At 49.6% G+C, this 14107-nt stretch overlaps 1 protein-coding gene across 1 annotated transcript in view; it reads left to right on the top strand.

Moving 5' to 3' along the window:
* Nucleotides 1-14107, top strand: part of IGDCC3 (immunoglobulin superfamily DCC subclass member 3) — a 106721-nt gene that overhangs the window by 9390 nt on the left and 83224 nt on the right. The window contains exon 2 of the mRNA XM_063346253.1: nt 1855-2160. Coding sequence (XP_063202323.1) covers nt 1855-2160 — 306 coding nt within the window. The remainder of the gene's footprint in view (nt 1-1854; nt 2161-14107) is intronic.

Here is a 14107-nt window from a genome sequence, read left to right as displayed (position 1 = left end):
ATGGCTGGAGCTAGCCTGACATTTTAAGACTTAATGGGTTAATAAAGAGTGTGTTTTAGGTGTCTGTCACTAAGTAGAGTTTGTCCATTCCCTGCACACACTCATACCTTGACAGCAGTACCTTTGACCTGCCATGCACTACCCCTGCCTTCTTTGTCTGCTCCGTCCATCTGCCTCGGCTCAGGTTGCACTCAATGTTTATCCCCCATAATCCAATTTAAGTTGTCGTAGAAAGCAATGGGGATTTACAGAAAGAAAGAAAAAAATCTTGCTGGGTTTGCAGAGCAGAAAAGACAGACCTTTTTTTTTTTTCTTTTCTTCTTTTTCTTTGGGATAACTGCCTCTTCTCATCTCTTATTTTTACCATACATTAACAATCTGCCCTCCACTCTGCTTTTGAGATTAGTGCGGTGGGATCCTGTCCTTGGTGGGGTCTGTATTAGGGATAGGCATTACAAAGACTGTGCTGTGGCTGATGTTTGCCAAGAGAAATTGCCTGTGTGTGTCCCAATTCTGTGGGCAGCTGTGGAGCTGGTCCCCCTGAGCCCATGAAAGTGGGGAGAAGATGTATTGCAGGTTTGAGCAGCCGGAAACCTCCACCCATCAAGGGGCCGTTGCGCAGGAGAGCTGTTAGAAAGGCTTTTCTCGTGTTCGGATGAAACTGTAGTTTTCTTACTCTGCCAGAATTTCTTCTCCATTGCTCTTCTTTAAAAAAAAAAAAAAAAAAAGTTCCCCTCCATCCCTGCATTTACACCCTTCAGATATTTATATGACTCCTGTTTCTTGGTTGCTTTTTGTCTTTCATGTCAGTGTGTATTTTGGGCTAATCTTTAAACAGTAGCTCTGTTTCTGTCATCTTCTGTAGTGCCTAATCATGACTGTATGGCAAATTATACCCTAAAAAGGTGTGCTGGACCAAGTGAAGCGTAGCATGCCAAAGACATAGTATTTAAATGTCCTGTTGGCAAAAGAAGTAGATTAGGATGTATCTGTATGATGGGAAGCGAGGGTTTGCCTATTGTTGGTACAAATTCTGCAACAACTTATCTCTCGTGGACTTCATTTAGCGTAATTGCTTTGCAAGAAACCTTTTGTGTCGCTGAGCCACAACATTGTGCATTTGTATTTTGGTGCTTAACTTGCTCTTCATTAAGGAGTGAATAGCACCATCCTTTGCCTGTTACAGCATGAGAGAGACCAAAGCGACCGAAGGGCATGGTGTTACGTGCGAGAGGCAAACAGCCTCCTGCTCTGCCAAGCAGAAGTGTCGGAAAGATGCCGGTGGCAATATGGTCTGAATCGGGAGCTGCCGATGCCCCTCTTCACCCCCACCGGCTGTGCTGCAGACGGGTCTGGGGCATGGTGCAGCCCCCTCTCTGCCTGGTTATATGGGGGAGAGGAGCAGATTTCTTCAATTTATGTAAACTTCTGCTGCTGGGATGGGAACGGCTGATGCCCCATGCTTGTGCAAGTTTTTATTGCCTGTTGCTGCACCCCTGCATGGGGAGGTGAGGAGGCAATCTGCAGGGGGGTATGAATTGGAGCTGGGGTTTGGCAAGCCACCAGAGGGTGTGCCTGCCCATCCCCTTCGCTGGACTCTCCAAAGGCGGCCTTGAGGGTCTGTGCCTGTGGTTGTGCCTTTGGAAATTGCACCCTGAGATTTTGATAGCAAAGCCTTGGGAGGCAAAGCGTGCCCAAAGGCTTCGTGTTTCTCCAAAACACTTGCACCCTGTAGCCTTATTGTAGCCCGCTCTATCTGAAAGGTTTTATCATCCCCTGTAAACTGCTGTTAGCGGTTGGCTCTTGCTGCTTCTTGTGGACATGCTGCTGACTCTCCTTTTCTCTTCGTTTTAGATTTTGGCCATTCCTCCGAGCTGGCGTTCGTTGTGGAGCCTAGCGATGACATAGCTGTGCAGGAGCAGCCCTTGATCCTCTACTGTCAGGTGGAGGGTATCCAGCCCATCACCATCACATGGCGGAAGAATGGTGTGATGATCGTGGACAGCGAGAATGCCTTCATGTTGGCCAACGGGTCGCTCTACGTCTCCCGTTTCCAGAGGGTCCGGGGAGATGGATCCTCAGATGAAGGCGAGTACGATTGCATGGCGCAAAACCACTATGGGCTGGTGGTGAGCCGGAAGGCGAAGATTCAGGCAGCAAGTAAGTACGGGCATCGTCCCACCTGCACCTCGTGGGGCAATCCTGCAAGGGGCCCTGGCTTTGCTGGGAAGCAGGAGGGAAGCGTGGTGGGTTTGGATGTTCAGGGAGAGAGAATTAAAGAGGGGGAAGAGAAAAAAGAACCTGGAGCTGGTGTGGGGATCTGGCTGGCATCTAAGATGTGTAGCTGTCCAGGTGTAAAAGAAGAGCTAATCAGCCTTCTGGGGAGAAAATTAAATGCCACCTTCTAGCTGTAAATTCCCTGTCTCAGAGGGGTAAATTACATTAAAGTCATGCGGTGAAGTAGTCTGTGGTTCATGTATCTCCTGCGGTGGGTTTGGAAGCCCCTTTGCTGTGCAGCATGGCTGGGGTCTGGTTGGCAGGCAGCGCTTTCCAAACCATAGGCAAAGACCTTCTGAAGGTCACAGTTTCTTTCATTTTGTTATTTAAGGCAGGCAGTGTGGAGGCAGCAAGGTCTTATTTACTACCTGGCGTGGCAATGTCTTTGGGGGCAAGGCTAACAACACCAGACAGATTGTCTGGTGGGGGAGCCTGGAAGAGGAGAGATGAAAATGTCAGCGAGGAAATGAAATTTAAAGGTGGGGGAGGAAGAATTACAGGGCCGGCTGTGACTCCAGCCCTGCGCAGTACCTGGCTTAGGCCGTTGCATTGCCATAGCCAGAGCGGTTGGTCCTGTTGGGTCTCCTGCCCAGCAGGCGGACGGGTAACCCCTTGCTGGCTCTGGTTGCTGGTTTTGTGTATGTCCCGGGACTGATGGCAGAACTGAGGTGTCGTGGTCGTTTCTGTCCCTGTTGTGTTGGCGGACAGCTTTGCCCACAGACTGTCTGTGGCCTCTGGAGGTGCAGCTACTAATCCTTCTTGCGTTCAATCAGAAGTTTCTGCTGGGCGTAATTTATATATGGGTGTGAGGACAGGTGTCTGGAATGGCCCCGAGACCTGGCCAAATGCTGGTTTATTAAATAAGTTCTACTGAAGGGTTCTCCAACTTGTTTGAGTGATGGCTACCACTCTTCTTTCTGTGCAAGCCACTTACTACCGCTTCTGTTGTGTTTGCAAATGGCACTGTGATTTTTTTTTTTTTTGGTGCAAAGAAGGAAATGTCTACAGCAAAGTCTGGGGCTGAGGTCCCCGGGCTGTGCTCCCCAAACTGGGGGGCCTTTCGGAGCACTGCTGCCCGCTCCCCGCAGCGCTGGGGCCAGCTGGCAGCCCACCAAGGGAACACTCCAGCCCTTGTGTATAACAATCCCTGAGTGCATGAAGTGGCCATCTGCAAACCTAGCTTTTCAGTAGTGTAAGAACTGACATTGTCCAGGAGCCAAGGGCTTTGGGTCCGTGCCAGATTAGCAGCTGGATCTCAAACTTGTCAGTCTTGCGGTGCTAAACCTTGGAGCACTTTTGGTGAACGGCTCTGGCATTTATGAGCTGGGAGCTGGCTGATGCACAAGCAGAACGTCAAACTTTTCGGACCTGTAAACAGGAGACATGAGAGCCAGAGGAATTACCTTTGGGATAGTGGATTGTCAATAAACACTGTTATCTCAGCTCCTGCATCAATATGTATGTGATGTGCTATGTGTCCCTGAATAGCATTTCTTTTTATAGCCGTAGATTCACGTGAATCAAAATGAAAAAGGGATCGTGTTGAGAATGCTCTGGACCCTGTTCTTGCTTCAGGCTTGGTTTCCTGCCAGCCCTGAGAAAAGGTCTGAGTGAAGCCAGCACAAAACAGGGGGCACCTGGCCTTCGATGCCACAGGTGCCTGTGGATAATGGGAATAAAACGGATGTTGTGGGCAAACGTAACCTGCTGCTCGGGGCAAGCTCCCCAGCTGTGCCTGAGCCACAGGAGCACATGCTTGCCCTTAGAACTCAGCTTAAACGTAGATGAAATCTCCTAAGAATGAATCGCAGTTGTACCCTCAAGCCCCCACGTCTCAGGGTGGTTACACACAAGTAATAACGATTTTCTTTGCCCCAAGTCCCAATAAGCAAGTCAAACAAAGGAAAGGTGATTTTTCCCTACTTTAGAGGTGACGGGACCATTGCATCGAAGAAATGGGTGCTGGCTGCCTGGAAGGGGAAAAAAATCCCAAGCGCTAAGCAGACCTTTGCGGCACAGAGTAAATACTGCCGGTGGGTAAAACCTCATCCCAGTGCTGATCTCTTCTTCCCTCTGAGCCTGACATCTGAACACAAAAGCAAAGGAGAAATAAAAACCTTTCACAAACAAAAATCTTGAAAGTTGATCAAGGCCGTGCTACTGAGGAATAAAAGGGATCTGACAGACCGGAGCCCCTCGAGAGCTCTGCTGCACTTTTCGCTGTCTTCAAAGGCAGGCTGTTAGTCTCATATCACCGTTACAGACCCTGGCTTTGCATTATTGCTTGGAATATAATCTTCTTGGCTCGGAGGAATGTACATGTTTGCATTCAGGAAATGTGGGCTGGATATCATATTTTTATGTTTCAAATTTACTTCAACACTTGGCATTGAGTAAAATTTAACTGGAAGAATATGCTGCTCTCAGGCGCTGTGCGTGCGGCCCCGATGAGCTCGAGGTGCCTGCAATTTCCCCATGGAGCGGCCACTTAAAACCTTCTTCCTAGACATGAAATTTCTTTAACGAAAATTCAGGGGAATTTCTGTATGTTGTTATTAACTGAAGATGCTCAGCAGAGGGAAGTGGATTGTGGCTGGTTTGTGGATTGGCAGGTCAGGTGTTAAACGCATTGGCAATATTTTTGTAGCGTAACCTTCTTTTGAACAAGTACAAGTGTGCAAGAAGCCTATGCGTGAAGCAGTTGAGCAAAGACCCTCCGCATTTCCACCCTCTGCCTAACACATCGGTTGGAATTTTTTCGCTTGCTGTTTCTGTGTCTGTTCAAACCCTGGTGTGTTAGTTTAAAAGGTTGTGGAATGCCACATGTTTTTATAATCTGATCAGGTTATTGAATACAGATCTTTTCTTTTTCCTAATGACAGTTTCATAATTTCGCATGACTTCGAGCGGTCTTAATTAAAATCAGTTTTGTAGGCAGAGTGCTCTCTGGAGGCGCTGCTTGGCTGTGTCTTTGCGGGTCTCTTTGAGGAGCTGTATTTCCCTTGTGCATGCCAGAAGCTGATGCACACCTTTGCTCTCTGTGGATGAAGATACCCCCTGAGCAACAGTAATGGCTAGAGTCCACTCCTTTGGAAGGTGAGCTCCCCAAAACGCAGCCGCCTTTCTCCTCATCACCAACCTTTACTTAACTTGGCCTTACTTGACTCTGATCGTGTTCTCATGGCATTTCCAGCCCCTTTTGCCGATGCTGTAATTTGATGGAGCTGGCTCCACATTGTCATAAATCACAGCCCGGCCGGTGGAGTAAGACCCATTGATTATATCACTCAATAACAAGCAGTTACCACTAATTGGAAATCACCATCAAACTGGGTATCGGATCAGGCTCTGCACGCATCCGGCCTGAGAGTAGCAATTTTCCCTGTTTGATCTGGTGCTATAAAAAAAAAAAAAAAGGAAAGAGGGAAAGTAAATCAATTGTGCAACTTAGAGCCAAAGAGGTTTCTTGAAGTTTGGTGAAACGGAGCTGCCCAATATTTGAAGTACTGCGGGACCCGAGAATAGCTCTGGAGAGATCTGGGCTTGTAAAGATGCTTTCGTTGGCATGTCTTGCTGCAGGGGGACTGTTTTGTAGCCAAGGATAGCACCTTACCCCCATCCCTTCTCCATCCTACCCCAAATCCCGCTGGTCCATCTCACTGTCCGTGGCACGCATGGTGCTGGCAGGAGGGCAGGTTTGATAGCCTGGGCAAGGCAGATGTTATGTCTCTTTTCTGCATTGGTCCCTGCAGGCAGCAGCAGCAGCTCCTCTCACCCAGCCTGGGGCCAGCCACGCTCTCCCCGCAAACACGCGGGCCACCGCGACCTCCAGGCCAAGGGTCTCAAGGTCATCTGCAAAATATAAAAAGGGAGGAGCTCTGGTGCATATGCATGCTTGCAAGTTGTTTTCCCTGCCAAGCCATGTGGCTAGAGGAGGAGGTTGGGAATTGCGGTGTTTTTAAAGCAGCAAAGATCTTCCCATCGTTTCAGCTCCTCTGCACAGAATATATTCAGGGTTTAACCTGCAGCCCCCTTTCCAGGCTCTGGGGTGGTGGGAAGAGCTGCTGAGCCCAAATAATGGCAGCATTTATAAGAGTGTAGAGACAAGAAGGAAGTCTAAAAGGATTAGGGAGAGACAAAGGGGGCTGATTATTTTATGGGTCACAATACAAGGCATTAGAGTGAGATCACAAAGGGATGTAATTACAAAAGAAGGCCATACTGGGGGGATCAAACCAGGATTAGAGTGGGAAATGTTTTTACACAGTTTTGTTCCACTCATTATGAAGTTAGCATTTTAAATTAAGGTTTAAATAAGGTGGCACCAAAGTTGTCACCAAGGTATTTCCTGGGCAATGCCACTGTTTGGATGCAGATTGCAAGTCTCAGCTCAAAACATCAAGGCAGACCTTAAACACATAAGTTTGCTTTTAGTTTTTTTCTTGTGTGCGTACAGTATCCATAGTGTCAGCGGAGCCCTACCTATAGCATGTGCTTAGATGAAGTGAACCTATTTCTGCAGTTGGAAGCGGGATACTTTTCTGATGACACGTTTTAGTGGTGCGAAACACGTGCTGGAGGTAAAGGTATGCTTTTAAAGCAAGTGCCCTGGGTGTCGGTTTGCGGCTCTGGAGACATGGTGTTATTACTCCCAGGAACTTTTGGCTAATAGTCGCTTGCATTGTATTGCAGTTTAACCCGTGGTATTGCTTGCCAAGTTTCTTCCATCCACAAACAAGATTTTTTGGTTTGTTTTTTCCCAGTTGTGGGCCTGCTTGTATTCAGTGCCCTTTCTGCCCAAATGCTGAGTGTAGGGGCTCAGTCCTGATGCCGGTGATGTTTCTTTATTGTCTGTACTTGGAGTGCTCCTGGTTCTTGGTATGCCCAGAGCAAGTTCTGCACTTGTAGCAGTGGGTCTGAGAGGGGAAAGATACCCGTGAGGAATTACTAAAAAAAGGAAAGAAAAAGAAATTAAGTAAAGCAAAAAGACTGTGAGAGGTTCCCAGGGGATGGGTGTGATGGGTGAGTGGGATATTTCTCTCCATCAGCTCTTTTGGCTGCCTCTAGGACATGCTGGCTCACGTGATGCTGCCTCTCACATCTGCACTGTTGCAGTATTTGGCCCTCTGTGTCCTGCAAAACAAATGTACAAATATAGGAGTCACTGGAGGGAGATCGGAGAGATTTGACTGGGAATTTCAGTAGATTTGCGGGATTAAAAGAGTTTGTCACTTACCACCCACTGCATTTCAGTGTCTGCATGTAGCAGCCAGGATTCGTCCTGAGACTTGAGAACATTATAAGACCATATTTCTTTGGCTGCTCATTTCTTAGCAGTGTGATAGTTATTTAAATATCATCTTCCACTTCTTCACGAGGCTTCTAACGTGGATGCACCAACCTTAGCTCTGGCAATGTTATCTCTCATATTAGGGGGGTTTGCACTGCAGGCAGTAATGTCACTTAGTCATTTACAGAAAGCTCAGGGGAAATATATCAGAAGAATTTCATTAATGGTAGCACTGTTGAGTTATTTGTCTCAATTAACTCTTGGAGCACAGCTGAGGAAGTTCTGGCATCTCTGCAGCCCGTGCCTGCAGCATGAGGCTACTCCCGAGTTCGCTGCCTGCTTTTTTAACATGGGTGATGCTTTGCCGGTACCCGTGCGGGCAGCTCTGTGGAGGCAGCACAGTGGCCAGCCACACGTGCTTTTACACTGCTTGTCTCCCTGCCTGCTGCTTTACTCCAACCTCTCCTTGAAGCGTGGGGCCACCCTCCTCCGTTATTTTATTCGGGAGGGTAGGTCTCTGCCGTTTTGGTCTTCTGCTTGCAGTCATCACCCCATGATCTCTTCGGTGCAATCGCCTAGAGCACCCAGAGCAGCTCTTTATCTACTTGTTCTCAGCTTAAGGATTTGTATTGCCACTAGTTATACAGTTGTTTTTCCAGTGGGCTGGTGATGGTGTGGTGGTTATATGTGGCTTTTGCTCTCATTCTGCCCTACAAGGCCCCAGCAGGTCATGGTGTGGCCAGTAACATCCACGCACCAGTTCTGCCTCAGTTTCCCCTCTCTGAACCCGGGGTGGGTTTACCATCAATGCCATTGTTTGCACACCCCTGTGAGCACCTTGTGGGGCAGTAAGTTGCTATTTTGTTCTTACTGGGGACCTGTGTTATCTAGGGATGGCTTTTCATCTGCGCCGTCGCTTCCCTGCCAGCCTGCCAAGAGGCGAAGGGCATGCAGTGTCAGGGAAAGGCTAGTGTCCAGGTGAGAGGGGGGCTGCTTGTCTGCTGCTGTGCATTGGCAAAGCTGTGAGTAGGAATCGATTTTTGGGGGCATTTGACCAGAGCAATCAATGCTCTTGATCTAGGGGGTAACCAGCGAGTTAAAGAAAAGTATCGCTGTGTTTGCCTCCAAGCTCTGGTTATGGCTGTAACTCACAGTTACCGAAAACAGCAAAATATGTAAATAAATAAAAGGGCACAGAAGCTGTAGAGAAAGATACCTGATTTTGTCAGGGCCTTGTCTTCTGTGCTGATCCCTGCCCAGAGCAGCCTGCCTGCTATGAGATTGGGATTTGGGGACGCTGCTTTGAATGTTTGGAGCCTTTGGGTGCAGTAATGATATAAGCAAGGCCAGACCTCACAAATCCAGGGCCCAAAGCTACTTTCCCAGTGATGGCGGAATGAGACCTGGGAGAGCCGTCAGCCAGAGCTCCCTGACACCGAGGGATGCTGAATCCCAGCTCCATGCACCACCTCTTCCACTCCGGTTTTGGCTCTACCCGCCGTTGCAGCCCTGTTGCTGGGAAGGGAGTCTGCTCCCACTCCTCCTAGGCACGGCATATGGTTTTCAGAGAGGTTCTTGCTTTAAACCCAATTTTACAGTTGGGTTGACTAAGGCAAAAGGAGGTCAAACGATTCGCCTGAGGTCACTCAATAAGTGGCTCAGATTAAATCTCAACCCACGATGCTGCCCGTTCCCAGCGCTGGCTGTGCCGGCCGGACCAGATGGCCTTCTGAATGCGGCGTCAAGATCCTCGGCTTTTTCTCTACCTCATTGTTCTCCATTGTGGGCTTCTGAATGCAGGACCTTGAAAGTGAGAGTCATTTGGATTTGCCGAGTCCAAGTTATTCTATTTAATGACATGGATTTGCAGGAGAGGGTTTAAACACACTTTTGCTTTGCTATGGATGCTTGAATTTTGTAGATTTACCTCTTTGCTTTGGTTTTCTGGTGTTAAAACTCTCTCTACTCCGACCAGCTGGAATTGGTCCCTTACCTTTTCACCTGCCCCACTGTGGTCTCACCAGCTGAGCGGGGCTGCCCTGGCTTTGTACCTGTGCAGGTTTGTCCACAGGGGTCTCAGGCCCCGATCCCTGGGATAATTCCCTGGATGGTTTTGCTGCAGCATCCACACCCCTCTGGTCTGTCTGTGCAGTTTGTGCTTTACCCTTTAGCTTGGTCCTGGGATCGGACAAGGGGGTCAGTGCAGGGTGCTGCTGGATGACGATGTTGTGTGTTTGGCTCTGGGAGCCTGCAGGCTCTTGGGTTAGCTCTGGAAACACAGATGGAGATGCTGGCATCTCCCTCCTCATCTGGTGTGGTGGCCCGTACATCGTTTCTGACATGGATGCAGTTAAAGCAGTGCATTGGCTATCACGCGACAAGCTCCATTCCCATTCTCTAAACGAAGGAGCTGCCTGGAAAAGCACGGCTCCATAACCTCTTTCGGAAAGCAGGTGGACCAATCTTCAGGACATGCAGAGCAGAGGCCATCTGTCCAGGGAGCAGCAATGCTGGGGCAGCCGTTCCTCCCTGCGTGCGCCCGCCAGCCTGGGGCAGGCTGCGGTCCTCAGGGCGGTGGGGACCTCTCCTGCGCCCGCACATCCGTCTGCATCCAGCCTCCCGCGGGAGGGCCCGCACTCGGGACCAGCACCACTCACATGCCTCAGTAAGTTGGCACCTCTTGAGCATGCCTTGATTAATGGTGTTTTTTTGTCTGTCCTAAGAGGCCCCCATTATGTCCCTTTGATGCTGCATTTTGCACTTACCACTGTCACTGAGCTCAATGACTAATTTTCACAGGTCACGGGAGAGGGACAATGGATCAGGCCACGTTTGGAAGAAACAAAACGAAATTTTGCTGCAACTGAGAGCACTAATTAAGAGTGAGGATCAATTTGGGTGTACAAAAGAGATAGTTTTAGACTGCTGGTGTGTAAATGAGTGGCGGTGTTGCGGTAGCAGAAAAGGCTCAGTGTGTGCATACTTCAGCTGCAGCATTGTACTCCGCTGCATTTGATCAATACTTCTGTGCTTATTCATCGAGGAAAAACCAAGTGTTTTCCCGCCTGAGGTGCCCAGGAGGGGCGGGGACAGCAGACTTGCTGGATCAAGTCATGGTTGATTGCTGCAAGATGTTTTTTGGCCAGGAGCTTGTGTTTCTTCAGGTGCATTGCTCATCTTAGAGCATGGCACGGCAAATTGGCCAGTGGCTTTTGAGTGCGCAGTGCATTGCATTCCCTGCCCATCTCTCTGGGCCGGGTGCTGCCCTGCGTCATTTCAGGCCATAGCTCGCCCTACCAGGGATTGCTTTGCTGAGACTGTAGAGGAACGCTGATTTGGAGGAGGTGTCAAAGAGGGAAGGGGGACGGTGACATCAATGAGGATGTCATGATGCAGCAGGAGGAATAAGGAAAAGCCAAGGGTGTGCAAGCTGGGATCATGGCTTCACTGAGTGTTGAAGAAACGTGATTCAGGTTTGCCCAAGTCTTCACGTCCAACAAAAAGTCAGAGCTAATGTGTATTTCGTATGAGCTGGTTGTGAATGTCCAGGTCTCCAAGCTGTGCCCATTAAATCACTTTGCAAATTGTTTCGGTAGTAGAAAAGTGTCATGTCTATTTATGGTTTGATTTGCCTTGGGCAGAAAGGTAGGAGCATCGACTGGAGCATCCTTTTGCCAAAGAGGATTCTCCAGGGCCTGTGGGGTTCCCGTGAAGCAAAGGCTAAATAGGTTTGAACCCAAACTGGTTTATGGTACTGAGCTAACCTCCAAAATGATCAGGTGGAAGCAGCAGTCCCCTGTTTCCCTTCGTTCCTTGGTGTGGTTTGCCCAATACCAGCTTTTCCCCCTGCAGCTCAGCGTCTTCCTCAGAGGGCAGTGGAATGTTCAGCCTTGGTCCAGGGGTTTGCTCTCGTCCTGAGCTCTCTGCGGTGACATTGCCCTGAATGGCCAAGCAATGTGGCCGTAGACCTTTGGTCTCCAGCGTGGCAGCTCCTCCTGAGGTAAGGGTACTGGCTGAGGCCCTTTGTTTGCTTGGAGCAGCATCCATGTCCAGCTCACCATGGTTTCCCACAGCAATGTGTAAAGGGGTGGGAGGGAAAATCCTGTCTGTGTCTTTCATTAGTGATTCTAATGCGCCGGGGGAGAGGAGAGGCAGGGCCCCAAGGGGGTCAGCTCGAACTCTCTCTCAAAAAAAGGGAGGGGAGAGGGACGAAAAAGTCTTTGCATGCTGGACTGGCCCTTTGAAGGATGACAACAAACCCAATCTTTTTTGGTTTTATGTTAGCCAAAGAGAAAACAGCCTCCTTGTCCCTTGGGAGAGCCATGGGTGCTCTAGACCTTTGTGAGGTCTCAGGCTCTGCAGGCACCCAGCCCCTCTAAATGACAAGGACTGATCAACATCTGGCTGCTAGTTTTAAGGATCCAGACTTGACCATTGTAGCTGAAGCAGCATGGTGGTTGATGCCTTGGGAAGCCTGGCTCCGCTCCTGCTGTCCCGTGTGACCTTGGGCAACTCTTCTGATGCTTTTTTGTCTCCAGGACTTGGGGACAGAGGCATTGGTGCTCCTCAGCTCCTCCCAGCCCCTTTGGGTTTGGGGGCTCACTGTCTGCAGGCCATCTGTGCTGAGCTGGTGTGGGGGGGCCCTGACCCCGCTTGAAGCTGTCAGAGGTCGTTATCAGCACCAGCAGCTCATTCCCACCGCAGTGGGTCTGGGGAGGCCGGTTCCCTCTGGGCGCGCTGCTCAGCACTGATTGCCCTGTGGCTAATCGGGGTTGAGGAGTTGGGGCACCGTGTGGACCTCGTGTTGCTGCCAGCTGTCGATTTTCATGAGGTTTGTGGGCCTGGCTTTTCTGAGACCTTTGAGGTTGTATCCCGCCATTCAGGAGCCAGCCAGAGGGTTCAGAAGTTCTTTTAAGGGGAGGACAGAGGTCCCCGCATCATATACTTGTAAGCAAAAAGTCTCTTAGACAACGAATTTTAAAAGCTAGCATGGGTATAGGTACACAGGAGGTGTTTGTGTTTCTGTGCTGGGGAACACATACAAGCCTTTCTGTTTTAAAGCATAGTTTGCATACGTTTGAAGCACCTCTGCGATTCACGCTGCCGCGTCCCATGGGGGAAACGGGATTTGTTCTTGTACAGCTCCCTGCCCAAGGGAAGCCTGCTTAATTTTTCTTTTGCTAACTAGGTTCCCCCAAGAATGAGAGATTACCTGATCTTCCAAAAGCATTGCCAATGTGCGGAGGAGTCTGGATGACTCACAACTTTTAATTAGCTCTCCTGACCGAGGCAAGGATCCCTCCCTCCCTCCCTCCCTCCCTTACAGAGAGGTGGTGATTAGAATTACAATGAAGATAATCCAAACTGTATGTGTAGGGTTTTCTGTAAGCGGAGAACAAAGCAGGACATCCATCTGGTGAGTGTGAGCCCATAATACCTTTCTGCTCATTTTTCCAGTGCAACAGGAGCTGCTTGGGACGGAAGCAGGCTCATTATTTTGGAAAGGCTTGCTGACACGCAGAGCAGGGCTGGCTTGTAATCTCTGAGGCACTGAAACCGCTGCTCAGGAAGGAGCATTGCTTTTATTTTTAAGTCTACCTTTGTATTTCTCCTTGTTAAAATCTGCAGCGATGAGGGATACCAACCTCTTCTGAGCCTGCCATTAATTAGTGTATGAATGAGAGATGCCCTTAGTTTTAGCAGGGCTAATCAAAGCAGTAAGGGAGTTTTAAAAGGCACCACTACCCAGCAGCCCAGCTAAGCCTGTCCTGTGACAAACATCCCAGCAGCAAAGAGGAAATACATTAGCTGGAGACAACCTCCTTTAAGAGTAATGTTATTTCTCTTCACTTAAAATTTCCGTCTCTATATTGAACAGAGCTCCTGCCTCAAAACTTTGGCATCTCCTTATGTCCTTTCTTTGCAGCAAGAGGCTCGTCTTGTGCCACAGGGTCTGCTTTCCCATGCTGTGCCCTGCAGCAGGCAGGAAAGAGGCAGAGTTTGCAGCAGAGAAATGTGATGTTGGGCTCTGCGCCGCGGTGCTGCTGTGTTTTACGGTCAGCTGGATCTTGCCAGGCTGCTCCAGTGCGGCGAGAGGATGGGCGCATTGTGGCGGGGCCGCCTTGGTGAGAAAAGAACAACAAAAAGCCGTTGTGGAGGAGCAGCCGGTGCTCCGCACTGCCGCTCGCCGCCATGCCGACAGTGCAACGCATGCTTCGACTCCTGCCATGGCAACAAGTTCATCCTTAGGACAGTACAACGGTTGGCTGCAATGTGGCAAGGTGGCCAGGAGCTGGTCCAGCCTTGCGGCATCCCCAAAAGGACCCAAGGAGGCAGGAGGGATGGGGTTAGGTTTTGTGCCTGCAAGATGCTCTGTGAGCTGCAAAATTCAGGCTGCTGGTTTCCTACCCAAAAAAGACAGGCAAAACGCTTGGTGATCCGTTTGGGATCCTGAGCTGGGCAGCACTGGTGTGCAGAGTCGTGATACCTCTTGCTCTCCAATGCAAAGAGCTCAGGAAGGAAGATGGATCCAAGGAACCT

Source organism: Chroicocephalus ridibundus, chromosome 9 (assembly GCF_963924245.1).
Source record: "Chroicocephalus ridibundus chromosome 9, bChrRid1.1, whole genome shotgun sequence".
NCBI lineage: Eukaryota > Metazoa > Chordata > Aves > Charadriiformes > Laridae > Chroicocephalus > Chroicocephalus ridibundus.
This window is presented reverse-complemented; position numbering and strand designations above follow the sequence as displayed.